Below are 19,256 nucleotides of genomic sequence, written 5' to 3'. Positions count from 1 at the left end.
AATAAGGAAAGGAGCCCTGGATGATGATTAAGATTTTGTTCTATTCCTGACACTGCTGACAATGTTAATACCTTACTCCTCTCTCTCTCTTCGTCTGTTTACTTATTTGTAAACTGAGAGATGCTGGGATAAATCACCACTAAGATCCATTTGAGACTTCCTTTACTTTTTCCCTCCTTCCAAACTAGAATGTTGTCCTAGAAACCAAAAACTGTTCCTAGAAAACCAAAAACTACAGCATCAATAAATGTGAGAACTGGCCAATCTCTCAGCCTGAACAGTCCCAATTTGAGGATGGGTGATAATGGCACCAGCCTTTCAGATGGGCCCACACTGAAGTTCAAGAACCAGCAGACTCTATCATGTCTGCTTTCCAGAATAATATATATTCTCCTACCTTTCTCTATAGAGAAGGGTAGGAAATGAAAATTAGCTCAATATACTGATTGCTACTTTTTACACATCATTACACAATAACTGATGACTCCTTCCTACCACAGTATTTTTAATGGCCTACATTTATTCAGTACCTACCATGTGATGGGCCTGGTGCTAAGTACCTTAAAGCATTCTAAAGTTAGAAGACAATTTTAGGTGATTTCCAGGTAAGAAAACTATTTAAGGACTGGAAAATGCATGGCTAAATTCATTTCCTTAGGTTCAAGATCTCTCCTTGCAAAAAAAAATTAAAAAAAAAAAAACAGAATCTTATTTCATTAATTGTCTTTAAGAAAAAAACACACAAAAGTGAAAATTGAATTTTAAATTCTGATGCTCACATCAAGAAAGTAATTTACTCTTTATACTCCCAAATGGTTTCATTATATTTTTGCCTTTTTATTTCAACCTAATTAGGAACAAAAAACAGAAATTCATCGAAAAATATATAATTAAAAGTTATTTTGTAAAATAAAACTAAAAACCTCTTACCTGAGCATGAAAATTGGACATAGTCGTTGTCTCTATATCTTTCTTTCCTAATATCTCCATTTTCACTGGTGAATTGGGAAAATTAAATGAAAAATAGTCTAAAAAGTCAGGTAAATAAGTAGCTGCCCCATGAACAATACCCATCACGTAGAAAGCTGCAGAGTTTTCATTTTCACTGAACACTAGACCCACAAACTCTTCTGCAAACCTCTCCATCTCCATAGGAGACAGGTGGGAGAGTTCATTACTGTAGGCATGGATAACCGAAGCACCTCCATTAGGCTGGTGCTCTATATGAATGAGCTGTTTAAATTCCAAAGTGTCCAACCTTTTGAGGTTATTCTGAACTCGTGGCTCCTTTAATGAGACAAATGGAAACTCACTGTTCTCTGTAATTTTGGAATCATAGTTCTTGGTATCCAAATTCTTCCCAACGTAATCTTTTATGTTATCATTTAGGATGCCTTTGGTTTCTTGATCTTCAACATCAGTTAGCAATCCTGAGCAGATGGTCTGAATAGACTTGCTATACATTTTCGGACGCTTCCGTTTTTCATTCTCTTTGTGTTTCTTTTTCTTTTTCTTCTTTACCTTTTTAATTTGTAAGTCTTCCATATTTGTTTTTGGTTTCTCCTTCCCACCTGTTGGAAAAAATGTTTTTTGAAACTCTGTATTTTAGTTACTTGAAAAACCATGCTTTAGGAACAGTTTTGTATAAATAAGTTTACTTCTGAAAATTTACTCAGAATTATATATTTAGGACTCATTTTTTACAGAACTGATAATCAATATTTAGTCAGTCTTTTTTGAGATGGAGTCTTGCTCCGTCGCCCAGGCTGGAGTCCAGTGGCGGGATCCCAGCTCAACGCAACCTCCGCCTCCTGGGTTCAAGCAATTCTCCTGCCTCAGCCTCCTGAGTGGCTGGGATTACAGGAGCACGCCACCACGCCCAGCTAATTTCTGTATTTTTAGAAGAGACAAGGTTTCACCATGTTGGTCAGGCTGGTCTCGAGCTCCTGACCTTGTGATCTGCCCGCTTCGGTCCCCCAAAGTGCTGGGATTACAGGCGTGAGCCACCACACCCAGCCAGCCAGTTTTTTCATCTACACACACACACACACACACAAAGAAAGAGAGAAAGAGAGAGAGAGAGAGAGAGGCAGAGAGAGAGAGAGAGGCAGGGAGAGAGAGAGAGAGACAGAGGGAGAGAGGGAAAAGGAGAGAGGCAGGCGTAGAGCAAAGTTACATCTACAGTGTGTGCTACCATTCTGACATATAGCAAATGCTCACGGTTTACAGAAATAAGGAGATGAGTATTTCAGAAACAATCTTCAGGCCAGGCGTGGTGGCTCAGGCCTGTAATCCCAACACTTCGAGAGGCTGAGGTGGGTGGATCACAAGGTCAGGAGATTGAGACCATCCTGGCTCACACGAGAAACCCCATCTCTACTAAAAATACAAAAAATTAGCCAAGCGTGGTGGCATGCACCTGTAGTCCCAGCTACTTGGGAGGCTGAGGCAGGAGAATCACTTGAACCCAGGAGCCAGGAGGTGCAGTAAGCTGAGATCACACCACTGCATTCCAGCCTGGGTGACAGAGTGAGACTCTGTCTCAAAAAAAAAAAAAGAAAGAAAACAATCTTCAAATTTTAAATGCAGAAATTCAGAAATGTAAAGATGAACAAAGATCAATATAAACAATGCCCTCTAGATGTTACTCATTGAGATATATATCATCAATTTTACTTTACCTCAGGTCTTAAAAATTGCATCAAAGTATCATGGAGATTTATAAATCATAAAGGGACAAAAAGAGTTGTGCAATATAACAGCAACAAACACAGCAATTCCTTAGCTTTTTACCACATTTCCTCCTTAGTAAATTACTCTTGCATCTAATATAGTAAATATAGTCTACTTTAAGTCCACCACAGTTTACAAAATTACAGTAAGACCCAAAAAGGTACTATAAAAGAGATGACAAAAATCAGAATCATTTCTCACATCCTAAGCTCAAATAATACCCATGTACTGGTAAAGAGATGAATAAAAATGTAGCCTGTACGTTAAAGAGCTTTTGTGAACAAAATCAAGTATATTCTGGGCTCAGAAATGTAGAAGTCCAAAGGATAAAAGATTAATCCACAGAGGCTTTACAGCTATAGAATCTAAGTATACATATAAACAGTATTATCACATTATATTCATTTCTATATAAGAAAAATACAAACAAGTAAATAGCCTCATGAGAAAGATAATATAAGAAAGCCATTGAACTAAGGGTTGAGAAAAGGTACTCACTGATTCCATCTTTTATCTCAGTTTCACAGATAACCTACCATGAATGAAATTCTCCCAATCCGCTTCTTTACCTAAACATTTTCATCTTCACATCTTTCTTTCCTTTCTTCTTCCAGTGATTGAGACGTTCTACTTGCAAAAGTAAGTCCCTCCCACCAACTCCAAAACCCTTGTTTAAAAGTCTTTGACCACCAAACTTTTCATAAAGAATAATCTATGCCTTGAGTGGTTAACAAAGAAAAAAGAATTTTTTAAATAAAAAAAAAAAAAAAAAAAAATCAGGCCGGGCACGGGGGCTCACACCTGTAATCCCAGCACTTTGGGAGGCCGAGGTGGGTGGATTGCTTGAGGTCAGGAGTTCGAGATTACCCTGGCCAAGAGAGCAAAACCTTGTCTCTACTAAAAACACAAAAATTAGCTGGGCATGGTGGCGCACACCTGTAATCCCAGCTACCCGGGAGGCTGAGGCAGGAGAATTGCTTGAAATGGGAGGCAGAGACTGCAGTGAGCCAAGATCACGCCACTGCACTCCAGCCTAGGCGACACAGTGAAACTCTATCTCAAAAAGAAAGAAATAAAGAAAAAAAGAATTATCTATGCCCACTGTCCTTCCTTTATCACCTTATCATTCTTACTGCTTAAATTCTGGTTCTGTTTTCAACTTGTTTAAATTTGCTTTCCCAGAATGTTGAAATATCAAATCCAGTTATATTTACTCAAATCATTTTTTCTGGTGTCTCCACGATTTGACAGAATTATCCAGCTCATCCTTGATTACTTCTGAATTCCTTGATGCCACTGTCTTAATTTTTGGTCTAACAGCTGCATAATTGTCTCTCATCCTGAATGCCAGAGTCATATTAACCTTTGTATAATTTTTATATATTCTTTTAATCATATTCATTCCTTAGCTAAACTTCTTTCAAGAGCTCTCAATGTCTACCTATAATCTCTTCAGTCTGGAATCCAAAGACAGTGCCCTCAAGTACCTCATGCTCTGGTCAAATTGCACTATTTATTTACAATTTCTTACAAAACATAACTCTATTGGCAAAGGCATTTCCTCTCCTTAAAATACCCTTGCCTTGCTCGTTACTTACCAATGAACTCTTTCCTATCCATTTGATGTGACTGAAAATTTCCTGAGGCCTCCCCAGAAGCTGAGCAGATGCCAGCATCATGCTTCCTGTACAGCCTGCAGAACCATAAGCCAATTAAACCTCTTTTCTTTATAAATTACCCAGTCTGAAGTATTTCTTTATAGCAGTATAAGAATGGACTAATACAGAAAACTGGTACTGAGGAATGGGCATTGCTATAAAGACATCTGACAATGTGGAAATGACTGCCCTAGAAGAGAGGTCCTCCATGAGAGCTCCATTCCTTTAGCAGGCTTCTGCCTGAACATCCAGGTGTTTCCATACTATCTCTGAAAACTAGGTGAAGCTCCCAAGCCTCGAATCTTGCATTCTGTGTACTGGCAGGCTTAATACCACATACAGCCACCAAGACTTATGGCTGGCACCCTTGAAATAGTGGCTCAAGCTGAATCCAGGCCCCTTTGAGTCACAGCTGGAGCTGGGGTGGCTGGGGAGCAGGGAGCAGTATCCTGAGGCTGTGCAGAGCAGCAGGGCCCTGGGCCTAGCCCAGGAAACCATTCAGTCCTTTTAGGCCTCCAGGCCTGTGATGGGAGAAGCTGCCACAAGGTTCTCTGAAATGCCTTCTAGGACTTTCCCCCATTGTCTAGCCTATTAGCAGCTGGCTCTTTTGTTTTATTTATGCAGATTTTTGCAGCCTGCTTGAACTCTTACCTGACAATGGGCTTTTCTTTTCTACCACCTGGCCAGACTGCAAATTTTCCAAATCTTTATGGTTTGCAAACAGTAACGTGGGGAAATGTGGGGTTGGAGTCCCCACACTGAGTCTCTACCAGGGGACTGCAGAGTGGGGCTATGAGAAGAGGGCCCCTGTCTTCCAGACCCCAGAATGGTAGATCCACCAAAAGCTTGCACTATGTACTTGAAAAAGCCTCAAGCAGTCAATACCAGCCCTTGAGAGCAGCTACAGGGGCTGAACCCTGCACAGCCACAGGGGTGGGGCTACCCAAGGCACTGGGAGCCCGCCTCTTGCATGAGAGTGTCCTGGATGTGGGGCATGGAGTCAAAGGGGATTCTTTTGGAGCTTTAAGATTTAATGACTGCCCTGCTGGGTTTCAAACTTGCATGAGGTCTGTAGCTCCTTTCTTTTGGCCAATTTCTCCCTTTTGGAACAGAAGTATTTACTCCATGCCTACACCGTTCCCTCCCCCCACCCCACCATCTTGGAAGTAACTAACTTGTTTTTTATTTTATAGGCTCAAAGGTGGAAGATACTTGGCCTTGTCTCAAATGAGACTTTGGACTTTGAACTTTTGGGTTAATGCTGGAATGAGTTAAGATTTGGAGGAACTCTTGGGAAGGCATGACTGAATTTTGCCATGTGAGAAGGACATGAGATTTGGGAGGGGCCAGGGATGAAATGATATGGTTTGGATCTGTGTCCCCTCCCAAATCTCATGTCGAACTGTAAGCCCCAATTACAATTGAAGGTGGAGCCTGGTAGGAGGCAACTGACTCATGGGGGTGGATTTCCCCTTTGGTGCTGCATCACCATAGTGAGTGATGTCTAGTTGTTTACAAGTGTGCAGCACGTACTCCAGAACCACTTCTCTCCTGCTTTGGCCATGTATGGTGTGCCTGCTTTCCCTTCACCTTCCACCATAACTGAAAGTTTCCTGAGGTCTCCCTGAAAGCTTCGCAGATGCCAGCTTCATACTTCCTGTACAGCCTGCAGAACCATAAGCCAATTAAACTTCTTTTCTTTATAAATTACCTAGTCTCATGTATTTCTTTACAGAAGTGCGAAAATGGACTAATACATTATCCTTTAATGCAGAGGTCTCCAATCTCAGGGCAACAGACCGGTACTGGTCCATAGTCTGTCACAACTAGGCCACACAGCAGGGGTGAGCAGTGGGCGAGCCAGCGAAGCTTCATCTGTATTTACAGCCATTGCCCATCGCTCACATTACTGCCTGAGCTCCACTTCCTGTCAACATTAGATTCTCATAGGAAGGTGGACCCTACTGTGAACTAAGCATGTGAGGGATCTAGGTTGCCTGCTCCTTATGAGGCTCTAATGCCTGAAGATCTGAGATGATACTAGTGCTGGGTGCTGCTGCAAATATAGATTAACAAGCTCATGGCTCCCACCGATTCTACATTATGATGAGTTACACAATTATTTCATTACATATTATAATGTAATAATAATAGAAATAAAGTGCATAATAAATGTAATGTCCTTGAATCATCCCAAAACTATCCCATCTGTCCATGGAAAAACTGTCTTCCACGAAATCAGTCCCTGGTACCAATAAGGTTGGGGACCACTGCATTAAAGACAACTCTTATATCCTTTCCTTCATGTTGCTTTCCTTCACTTCTCAAGTTAGAACTGAAATCACTTCACTCCTAACTCGTATTATAAAAGTCACATGCTTCTCTCATGGGATACCTGTATACCGTATGTCCATCAACACTGTATAAGTGAAACAAATAACCTTTATATTAATTTAGAGTGAAATGATATCTCTTTTTCCATCATTATATCCCTTATAGTATCCAGCATATTGCTACATAAGAACACTTAGGAAAGTATGAATGAAAAAATCTGTCTCACTAACAGACTACCTGAGGCTTATAGTTTTTTCCCTTATCTTCCTTTCAGTGAAGTTTTTTTTTGTTTTTTTTTGCTTTGTTTTGTTTTGTTTTTTTGGAAACGAAGTTTTGCTTTCTGTTTCCCAGGCTGGAGTACAACAGCATGATCTCAGCTCACTGCAAACTCCGCCTCCCGGGTTCAAGTGATTCTCCTGCCTCAGCCTCCCGAGTAGCTGGGATTACAGGCATGTGCCAAAAGGACCAGCTAATTTTGTATTTTTAGTAGAGACGGGGTTTCACCATGTTGGTCAGGCTGGTCTCGAACTCCAGACCTCAGGCGATCCACTCGCCTCAGCCTCCCAAAGTGCTGGGATTACAGACATGAACCATCGTGCCGAGCCTCAGTCACGTTTTTGCACATATGAATACCACTAAATTCTAGCCCTAAAAACAACAAAAACTATTTCAAGTTGATAGCAATCCATAAAAGTGAAGTCTAATATTAAGAAATTATCTGTAAAAATTCATAGAAGTGATAATTAAGTATCCAATGAAGAACTAGTATGAGAAGGAAAAACAGAAATCTGTCAACATTATTTATTACATAGGTGTATAAAGTCATACAAGAAAAAGTGTTAATTCTCTAAAGAGTCTATCTGTGGCCAGGTGCAGTGTCTCATACCTGTAATACCAGCACTTTGGGAGGCCGGGGCGGGTGGATCACCTGAGGTCAGGAGTTCAAGACCAGCCTGGCCAACATGGTGAAAACTCGTCTCTACTAAAAATACGAAAAATTAACCGGGCATGGTGGCAGGCACCTGTAATCCCAGCCAAAATAGCGCCACTGCACTCCAGCCTGGGTGATAAGAGCGAGACATCTCCCAAAAAAAAAATAAAAATAAAAAAGAGTCTATCTGTAAGCAGCTAAGACATACATTTGAATAATGTTATCAAATTCAGACGTGCTGCCTAGGTATGAACTATAAAAATATCATATTTAGGTTAATTCATATCTTAAGAATAATACTAATTTTTTTTTTTTTTAAAGTCAAACAGTAGGCCAGGCATGGTGGCTCACACCTGTAATCCCAGCACTTTGGGAGGGCAAGGCAGGAGGATCACTTGCACATAGCAGTTCCAGACCAGTGTAGACAACACGGTGAGACCCCGTCTCTACAAAATCTTTTTTTTTTTTTTTTTTTAATTTGCTGGGCATGTTAGTACATGCCTGTAGTCCCAGCTACTCAGGAGACTGAGGCAGGAGGATGACTTGAGCACAGGAGGTTAAGGATGCTGTGAGCCATGATCACGCCACTGCACCCCAGCTGAGGCAACAGAAAAAAATAAAAATAAAAATAAATGTAAAAAGTAAAACAGTCCAGACATGGTGGCTGATGCCTGTAATCGCAACACTTTGGGAAGCCAAGGCAGGAGGATCACCTGAGGCCAGGAGTTCGAGATCAGCTTGGGGAACATAGTGAGATCTCATCTCTACAAATAAACGAAATAAAAATAAATGAAACAGGGGACTAACCAAAACGAAAGATGAAACAATCAAAAAAAAAAATCAGGGAAAAAAGGTAGTAGCGCAATAAAAAATAGAATTTAAGAAAGCTTAAAGGGCACAGGTGTAATTAATGGCATTCCTAAATACAACTGAAAATATATGTAGAACTGTATAAATTATGCAATTGTTGCCAAAACGAACAAAACTTCATTTGAGCAAAAGTATATTTAATATCCTACACTTATGCCTAACACCAAAAAAGGTTAAATCAGAAAATATAGTGAGTAGAACACATTACTTTGAAATAAAACAGAGACAATACTTAGTCTATTTCATAGGCATGAGGATAAACCAAAAAGTATTATAATAGGAACTGAAAAATGCAAACCAATAAGAAATCAGTTAAGAGATTCCTTTTTAAAAAAAAAACTTATTCCAGGCGCGGTGGCTCAAGCCTGTAATCCCAGTACTTTGGGAGGCCGAGACGGGTGGATCACGAGGTCAGGAGATCGAGACCATCCTGGCTAACCCGGTGAAACCCCGTCTCTACTAAGAAACACAAAAAACTAGCTGGGCGAGGTGGCGGGTGCCTGTAGTCCCAGCTACTCGGGAGGCTGAGGCAGGAGAATGGCGTAAACCCAGGAGGCGGAGCTTGCAGTGAGCTGAGATCCAGCCACTGCACTCCAGCCTGGGCAACAGAGCGAGACTCCGTCTCAAAAAAAAAAAAAAAGTATTTATTTCTGTTTTTAATAGAGACAGTGTCTCACTATGTTGCCCAGGCTGGTCTCGAACTCCTGACCTCAGGTGATTCACCCGTCTCGGCCTCCCAAAGTGCTGGGATTACAGGCATGAGCCACTGCACCCAGTCAAGGGGTTCTTAGACTGAGCATCCAGGAGTTAAATTCTCATGGCAGAGCAGCCTGGGAAACATAGCAAGACCCTGTCTCTACAAAAAATATAAAAATTAGCTGAGCGTGGTGGCAAACACCTGTATTCCCAGCTGCTCAGGAGGCTGAGGCAGGAGGATCACCTGAGCCTGGGGAGGTAAAGGCTGCAGTTACCTGTGATCACACCACTGTACTCCAGACTGGCAACAGAGTAAGACTGTGTCTCAAAAAAAAAATAAATTCCCATGGAAAACGATTCTGTAATTAAATACTGAAATGAGCACTGTATGCAAAAGAGACATTATACCTGAGACTGTTATTCTTAGAGAGTCCTGTTTGCAAGGTTGACTCTGGGCTGGCATCTAGGAATTTTTATTTTTGGAGGGTTCCCACCATTCCGTAAGAGTCTTCACTGTGCCAAAACTGTGCAAACAATATAGTTTTGTTGTTGTTGTTGTTTTGTTGCATTGTTGTTGTTGTTTGAGACAGGGTCTCACTCTGTCGCCCAGTCTGCAGTGCAGTGGTGCAATCTCGGCTCACTGCAACTTCCGCCGCCTCCCAGGTTCAAGCGATTCTCCTGCCTCAGCCAATCGAGTAGCTGGAATTACAGGCATGCAACACCACGCCCGGCTAATTCTGTATTTTTAGCAGAGATGAGGTTTCACCATGTTGGCCAGGTTGGTCTCAGACTCCTAACTTCAAGTGACCTGCCTACCTTGGCCTCCCAAAATGCTGGGATTACAGGCATGAGCCACCACGCCTGGCCTAAACAATATAGACAGACTTGCTGAACCCTTGTTTTCCTTTTGGGAGTCTGGAATTTTAGTTTGTGGTAGGCAGATGGTGCCTATATGACCGATGTACAAGGAAAACCCTGGGCACTGAGTTTTTAATGAGCTTCTCTGGCAGACAACATTTCACATATGTTGTCACAATTCACCACTGCAAGAATTAAGCACATCATGTGTGACAACATTGGGAAAGGACTCTTAGAAACTTGTGCCTAATTTCTTCCAGACATTGCAACATGTGCTATTTTTCTTTGTTGATTTTACTTTGTATCCTTTCACTGTGTGTCCATGTGTGTGTATATTTTTTTAAACATGGGTTCTTCCCATGTATGTGTGTGCGCCTGTGTGTGTGTGTGTGTATACATACAGATAGACAGACAGACAGAGATAGACAGATAGACAGAGAGATAGATAGATATTTTAAGATGGGTTCTTGCCACGTTGCCCAGGCTGGTCTCGTACTCCTGGGCTCAAGCAATCCTCCTGCTCTAGCTCCCCAAAATGCTGGGATAAGAGGTGTGAGCTACCATGACTGTCCTCTTTCACTATAATAAATCATAGCCATAAGTACAACTATATGCTGAGTCCTCTGAGTCCTTTCAGTAAATCATAGGCCCTGGGAGTAGCCTTGGGAACCCCCAGTGGACACAGGCAAAATGCATTCTTTACATGAAATCAAACTGGGGTACTAGCACTAACTAGATAGATTTAAGAGTTTTATATAATCTCTCACTCATTTCCTATGTCTACATATGAAATGCAGTAGATATGTATGCGGAAAATTTTGAAATAAGGAAAAAGGCCATTTTAAATACCAATTTGCTTCTCCCACACGAAACAGTATTTAAAGTCCACGTTAAATCTTTTTTTTTTTTTTTGGTTTTCTTTTGTTTTTTGAGACGGAGTCTTGCTCTGTCACCCAGGTTGGAGTGCAGTGGCACGATCTTGGCTCACTGCAAGCTCCGCCTCCTGGGTTCACACCATTCTCCTGCCTCAGCCTCCCGAGTAGCTGGGACTACAGGCACCCGCCACCACACCCAGCTAATTTTTTGTATTTTTAGTAGAGACAGGGTTTCACCTTGTTAGCCATGATGGTCTCGATCTCCTGACCTCATGATCCGCCCGCCTCGGCCTCCCAAAGTGTTGGGATTACAGGTATGAGCCACCATGACCAGTCTAAATCTATAATCCTTTAACAGAACCCAATAAAGGATCCTGACAGGTACCTATAACAGAAAGAACAGAATTGCTATCCAACTAATCTGGCCCTTCAGAAAGTGTCAGATTAGAAGTAAAATGGTGGCCAGGCGCAGTGGCTCATGCTTACAATCCCAGCACTTTGGGAGGCTGAGGCAAGTGGATTGCTTGAGGTCAGGAGTTTGAGACCAGCCTGGCCAACATGGTGAAACCCCATCTCTACTACAAATACAAAAATTAGCCAGGTGTGGTGGCACGTGCCTGTAATCCCAGCTACTCGGTAGGCTGAGGCAGGAAAAGCGCTTGAACCGGGAAGCAGATGTTGCAGTGAGCCCAGACTGTGCCACCGCACACCAGTCTGGGTATCACAGTGAAACTCCATCTCAAAAAAAAAAAGAAAAGAAAAATGTTGATGGGAGACCCTTCCAAAAGCCACAGACAAATGCACATAGCAGACCACACACACAAAGCACACAGATACACACATGTATAGGGTCAGAGCCAGAGAGAGAGTGCCAGACTGGGAGTGAGGGAATCAGAAACACAGATGCAGATACACCTATAGCCAGAGAGAGACAATCACAGAGGCAGAAAGAAGAGCACACAGAAACAAAGAGAGCATGTATTGTTAATGGCTAATTATGAAAAGAAAAATTAAGAAAAAACTTTTAAAATCACAAATTCATTGGCTTAATTCTACCACTAACTTTCGTCTACTTTTTGTATTAATAAAGTGAAAAACAAAAGTAATTCAGGAAAATTTATAAAATTTGTATCTATCTTTCTCTCTCCCCTGCCCCATTATTATATATAGGAAAAAAGTACTAATTAGCTTAGTTATTTTCAACTTTTGGCCTCTGGGGAATGAATCTGCTTTTTATGCACTGCAATGGTTGTCACTCCTCCAGCCATGAGTTACTTACCTGTGACCTTTAGTATATTACCAATCACCTTGGACACTGGCTTCTTTTAACCCCCATTCTAACTGCTCACAAGCAAACTTATTTAAAATGCTATAATAATAAACATTTACTCTAAAAAATACTATAATCATAACACATGTTCTCACACTTTATCATTAATAAACAACATAAAAATGCCTGGAACATACTGCATACAATCAGAAAAAGCAGTCGGTGAATTTTAGTATAAAATGAGACCCACTAAATAAGCTTTGTTTCAAACTTATTTGTTCCTTTAAACTATTTTGAAAAGAGCAAATAATCCAACTTTCTTAGCAAATAAACCTTTATGAGGTTTTTGCATTAATAAAAAACTTTTTATCATGTATATAATTTTATATATATTTCTAATCAAAAAAACTTGACAGGACAGGCGTGGTGGCTCACAACTATAATCTCAGCACTTTGGGAGGCCGAGGCAGGCAGGTTGCCTGACCTCAGGAGTTTGTGACCAGCCTGGGCAACATGGTGAAACCCTGTCTCTACTAAAATACAAAAAATCAGCCCGGGGCGTGGCGGCGTGAGGCTGTAATCCCAGCTACTCAGGAGGCTGAGGCAAGAAAATTGCTTGAACCCAGGAAGCAGAGGTTGCAGTGAGCCGAGACCGCACCAGTGAACAAAAAAAGAGACACAATTTTTTTTTTTTTTTTTTTTAAGAACGAGTCTCACTCTGTCACGCAGGCTGGAGTACAGTGGCACAATCTCGGCTGCAGCCTCTGCCTCCTGGGTTCAAGCAATTCTGCTTAAGCCTCGAGAATAGCTAGGATTACAGACAAGCACCACCACGCCCAGCTAATTTTTGTATTTTTAGTAGAGATGGCGTTTTACCAGGTTGGCCAAGCTGGTCTCAAACTCCTAGCCTCAAGTGGTCCACCCACCTTGGCCTCCCAAAGTGCTGGGATTACAGGCGTGAACCACCGCGCCCAGCCTACCTGACACAATTTTTGAGAAAAACCTGGAGAAAATGAACTGGTGTGATATACTTAGCATCTATTTTAGATTTTCAAATGCCATCATCCATCAATACCTGTGTATACCACAACTTGCAACATTATCATTAACAGAAGAAAAAAATTACAAGGATAGAATAAAAGTTGGAGGCCACAAGGAAAAAAGTGGCACACGGTAGTAGATGAAAGTATATTTTCCCTCAGCAAACTAAATGATTTGTTGTTCCAAGTCACCACCAACAAAAGATGCCTTCCCCCACCACCGCCACAGGCTCACTTGGGAAATGGCCCCACATACTAAGCAAATTCTTTCTCGTAGATAGTAACAACAGATAACACTCAGTGCTTTCAATGGGACAAGCACTGTTTTCCCAAAGAATTATGTGTTTATTCACTTAATTATCTATATACTACACACTGAGGAGAGGAGATAGTTTTGTTTTTTTGTTTGTTTGTTTTAGACGGAGTCTCTGTTGCCCAGGTTGGAGTGCAGTGGCACCATCTCGGCTCACCACAACCTCTGCCTCCTGGATTCAAGCAATTTTCATGCCTCAGCCTCCCGAGTTGCTGGAATTAGGCACCCATCGTAATTTTTTGTATTTTTTTAGTGGAGATGGGGTTTCGCCAAGTTGGCCAGGCTGGTCTTGAACTCTTGACCTCAGGTGATCCACCCGCCTCGGCATCCCAAAATGCTGGGATTACAGGCTTGAGACACTGTGCCCAGTCGGTTTTGTTGCTTTTCAATCACAAGGTTAATCTCTCACACATACTTACAAGAAAGATTTATAACTATTTACTACTCAGTAGTAAGTATCTGTGAGACAGATACTATACTTGGCACCTTCCTCATACTTTCCCACATTTAATCTTGGTAACACTGTAAGGCAGTAATTATATTACTACTTACCTCCATTGTGAATACATTTTCCCTAAATTTTTCCATGGACATCCCAGAAGTCACAAATTAATTTCCACATCTATCTCATTCTTCTACATTATTCATCACTAGTTTCAATTTAACTTGGTTCAAAATATCACCTAAATTTTTGTCTACTTCAAAGTTAATATTGTATATTTCTTTCTTTAAAAAAATCTCAATTTTTAGGCTGTTTTAAATTTTATTTCCATGTGTAATCTCTAGATTCACATAATTCACATTATGTTAGGAATCCAGTATTCAATCAAGAACATATGAGGCTTTTATAAAGTATTTCTAAAACAGATTCCTTCTCAGGTAACAGAATTTACAGCATGATATTTTCAAATGAATAAGAAAACAACTATCTGATTAAATCAGAAAAAATAGCTATTGGACTAAATCAAGGGTGAAGTTAAGTAAACTTGACTTTTCCTTTTCATTTCTTTTTTTTTTTTTTGAGACTGTATCTCGCTCTATCACCCAGGCTGGAGTACAGTGGTGTGATCTAAGCTCACTGCAACCTCTGTCTCCCGGGTTCAGGTGATTCTCATGCCTCAGCCTCCCAAGTAGCTGGGATTACAGATGCCCACCACCATGCCCCACTAATTTTTTATTTTTAGTAGAGACGGGATTTCACGTGTCAGCCAGGCTGCTCTGGAACTCCTGACTTCAAGTGATCCACCCGCCTCGGCCTCCCAAAGTGCTGGGATTACAGGCATGAGCAACCGCACCCAGCCTTAAGTAGACTTTTCAAGCATTCATCACTAGCTGCTATACAGAACTAGTGTGGTTATATTCCATTCCTGCCTCAAAGGCTTACAATCTAATTAGACAAAACAGATAGAATACGCTGGCAAAAGAAACACAACAAAGGATCATGAGCATTAACTAAGTAGCCACCAACTTAAGCTCTGACATATTTCTTCAAGGTTGAAAGAATATCATGGAAAACAAAGTTCTGACACGCTGATAATAGACAACGAATATCTGAAAACGTGACGAAGAACGCAATGAAAATACAGAATCTAATACTCTTTATCTTAAATAATATAAACTACCAGTTATTTTGCTACATATGCAGTGCTGTGGTCTTTTCCCCTCTAAGCAAATATAAAGCCTTATGAACAATTAAATTAAATATGAAGTTAATCAAGGTCAACATGTTCTGATCATCAACTACCAACATGATAGCACTAGTGAATTTGCTAGATAGTGAATTCGCTAGTTGTCTAGCAACCAAATGCCACTGATTCTTACTTTGACATCTGAGTGAATTTAAGACTACCCTTACGTCTATTCTACCATAAATTCTCTCTTTACAAGTTCAGCCTTATTGACAGGAATTGTAGTATACTTACTACCCAACCACCTACCCCCCAAATTCTTCTCTCCACCCTACCCTCATATATAAATAGCAAATGAATGCAACCATAACAGAGAAAAAAAAAGAATAAAACAAGGATATTCTTAAACATACAAAAAACATACTGCTTCTGATTTAGCTCAGAGTAAAATGTTCCCTCTAAATCCTAGACTATGGTATGGTGATTACAGTCAATTATTCTTAAGATCACTTCCTTCACCATCCCTATCATACTAAAACTTGCTCCGGCAATTTTTGTTGATTTCTTCCTTTTAGATTATCTAAATATGAGTAAGACTAGTAATGCAAACATAGGATTAACTTATTTTAAAATAATTTAAGAAATTAAGTTTAATGAAGCTTAACCTTTACAACTTTTTAATGGCTCACTAAATAAATATACTATAAGACATGTTACTATATAGATTAGAATTCTCCATTGTTACATTTGCTTTTCATTTCCTCATCTTTGTTTATTCTCCACAAAATTCAGCACCAAGTAACATTTCTTATTTTATTCACTTAGCCAACAGAGATACTGAACAGTATAATAAAGTAGAACTAAAATCACTGAATAAAACTTACTTTTCAGCAAAATCTTTACTTCTCCATTCTCTTTCTTGAGTTCATTCATTACTTTATGTTTCTTTTTCTCTCTCTCTTTTTCTTTGTCTCTCTCTTTAATTTTGTCCTTGATTTTATCTGGAAGACAAAACGAAAGAAATATTTAAAATGAAAAAATTACAATTTTATTTATCTGCACAAACTATAGGTAAATTTCTGGAATTACAATACACAAAGAAAATCAGAATGAGGAACAAACATGTGTTTTCTTTTTCCTCTCAGGTTTTGGGGAATATTTCTAAATTTCCTTTTTTACTGAATATGAAACACATATTGTCAAAATTTATCATTATACATTTTATTCTAAATATTCTTCACTTACTTCATGTCAACCAAAATATTAAATTTATTTCAAATCAGTTAACTAACTTTAGCTGAAGCAATGCAGATCACTTGAGGTTAGGAGTTCGAGACCTCCTAACAGTGGAAAAGTGCTAGTGTTGAAATTGAGCATCTATGGATTAGCAACATAAGAGAAAAATTACTTGATCTCAGTTTCCTAACCTGTAAAATGGTAGTTGATACCTTCCTCATATGGTTAATATAAGGATTAAATGAAAAAAGATGTAAAATGACTATGTAGAGCCGAGCATATATAAGACTAGATGTTTGTTCCCTTACCCTTGGCTCCTTTTAAAAATAGTATGACTCAATCTGACTATGTGGTGATACTGTGATATTTAAATAAAGGACATAATAACTCTAGGGATCATTCATTTGCACTCTAAAACTTCAAACAAAATATTTGATACCCTATTAAATTCTTCTTGGTTCAAATGACTTCCTTTGCACCCAGCAAAAGGCAAAATATAGAGAAGGATATAAAGCTTTGCCCTCAAAAATCTTATTATTGATTACAAAACCATGATGGAAGTACACAAGATGTGAAATATTCCAGAATATAGTAGAGATTATATAGTATATATACATACTGCATAATCCCTTAAAAATCACTCCTTACTTTCCGTTCTATAAATACTACCATAACCCAAGTCCTAATCATGTAATGATTACATTACTGTCTATATAAGCACTGTCCTGATCTAGACAGTAATCTAAATCTGAATCGAAAAACAATTTTATTAATTTTAATAATGTATTTTGCTTAACCCAACAGGTCCAGAACACTGTAATTTCAACACAAAACTGATATTTTTAAATTATGAGACCTTTTACATTTTTTCATAAGATTTCAAAATCTAACGTATATTTTACATTTACGACACATCTCAATTTGAAACTAGTTCCACTGTAAGTGTTGAATAGTCACATAAAACTAGTGGCTACCATACTGAATAGCACAGGTCTACACTACTTAAATAAATTTTCAAAAAATTAAATCCATATGATTAATAAACATTTTTAAACTTCACTCATTAATATACAAATTAAGAGGCTACCATACTGAATAGCACAGGTCTACACTATTTAAATAAATTTTCAAAAAATTAAATCCATGTGATTAATAAACATTTTTAAACGTCACTCATTAATATACAAATTAAGACATCATTTTCACCTAAAAAACTGATAACTTTTTTTTTTTAAGTGATAACACTCCAAGCATATGAGAGTACAGCAAACAGGAATTCATTGACTCAACAAATACGTAGTCTGAGTATAAGAAAAAGGTGGCCGGGCGCGGTGGCTCAAGCCTGTAATCCCAGCACTTTGGGAGGCCGAGACGGGCGAATCACGAGGTCAGGAGATCGAGACCATCCTGGCGAACACTGTGAAACCCCGTCTCTACCAAAAAAATACAAAAAACTAGCCGGGCGAGGTGGCGGGCGTCTGTAGTCCCAGCTACTCGGGAGGCTGAGGCAGGAGAATGGCGTGAACCCGGGAGGCGGAGCTTGCAGTGAGCTGAGATCCGGCCACTGCACTCCAGCCCCGGCGACAGAGCAAGACTCCGTCTCAAAAAAAAAAAGAAAAAGGTTAGGGATACAGGGGTGAATAAACTAGATAAACTCCCTATCTGTCCACATATAACTTAACTTCTGGAATAGATTAAAGTGTTTCCACTCTTCTGATTGGTTTGTTACTCTTACCTTCTGATGTTAAAGTCCTTGAAATCCTGTCCTAGGCTGCTGTCTAGCTATAAAATGTTACTCCAGGTCAGGTACGGTGGCTCACGTCTATAATCCCAGCACTTTGGGAAGCCAAGGTGGGCGGATCACCCGAGGTCAGGAGTTCAAGACAAGACTGCCCAACGTGACAAAACCCCGTCTCTACTAAAAATATAAAAATTAGCCAGGCATGGTGGTGCATGCCTGTAATCCCAGCTATTTAGGAGCCTGAGGCAGGAGAATCGCTTGAACCAGGTAGGTGGAGGTTGCAGTGAGCCAAGATCGCGCTGCTGCACTCCAGCCTGGGTGGCAGAGTGAGACTCTATCTCGGGGGGGGGTTACTCCAAGTATCTGGAGCTTAGACACATTATATTAGATAATATTTCCTAAGTAAACTTTTAACAAGATGAACTATTTATATATCACTTAAAATTACAACTGAAAAAAGTCACCTAAAATGTCTCCACATTTCTTTTTCTACTCATTTATGTTAATCTTATCAACTTAGAAGTATTTTAATAACTATTAAACTTTATTAAAGTATAATATTAATGTAATAAAATGAAGATACTTGTGAAACAGCAACACAGAATCCTTCTGTGTTCCCTTCCAGTCTTTATATAACACCCCTAAAGGTACTCATGATCCTGACTTGTAATCATACAGGTTAAAATAACTATGAACCTTTTTTTATTTTTTTGAGACAAAGTCTTGCTCTGCAGCCTAGGCTGGACTGCAGTGGCACAATCTGAGCTTACTGCAACCTCCACCTCCCAGGTTCAAGCAATTCTCCTGCCTCAGGCACCAAGTAACTGGGATTGCAGGCGCACACCATCGTGCTTGGCTAATTTTTGTATTTTTAGTGGAGAGATGGTTTCGCCATGTTGGCCAGGCTGGTCTCGAACTCCTAACCTCAAGTGATCTGCATGCCTCGGCATCCCAAAGTGCTGGGATTACAAGCGTGAGACACCACACCCAGCCAACAACTAACTGTAAACTTTCTATAGCATACATTCACAATATAAGCCTACCACAATCACAAGACATAAATATTTTTCAGA

The 19,256-nt window shown here is 39.9% G+C and overlaps 1 protein-coding gene across 2 annotated transcripts in view; it reads right to left on the bottom strand.

The window, feature by feature from the left end:
- RSBN1L (round spermatid basic protein 1 like) overlaps positions 1–19,256 on the bottom strand; it is a 102,098-nt gene that overhangs the window by 32,493 nt on the left and 50,349 nt on the right. Inside the window, exons 2-4 of one of the 2 annotated variants that reach the window (XM_033194628.1) lie at positions 16,091–16,207; positions 1,314–1,571; positions 931–995 (exon numbers count right to left, since the gene is read on the bottom strand). In XM_033194628.1, the coding sequence (XP_033050519.1) occupies positions 931–995; positions 1,314–1,571; positions 16,091–16,207 (440 nt within the window). Of the gene's footprint in view, positions 1–930; positions 1,572–16,090; positions 16,208–19,256 lie in introns of both variants that reach the window. The other variant, XM_033194627.1, reaches the window with a different exon arrangement.

The sequence above is a fragment of the Trachypithecus francoisi genome, unplaced genomic scaffold (genome assembly GCF_009764315.1).
Source record: "Trachypithecus francoisi isolate TF-2019V2 unplaced genomic scaffold, Tfra_2.0 Lachesis_group4, whole genome shotgun sequence".
Taxonomy (NCBI): domain Eukaryota; kingdom Metazoa; phylum Chordata; class Mammalia; order Primates; family Cercopithecidae; genus Trachypithecus; species Trachypithecus francoisi.
This window is presented reverse-complemented; position numbering and strand designations above follow the sequence as displayed.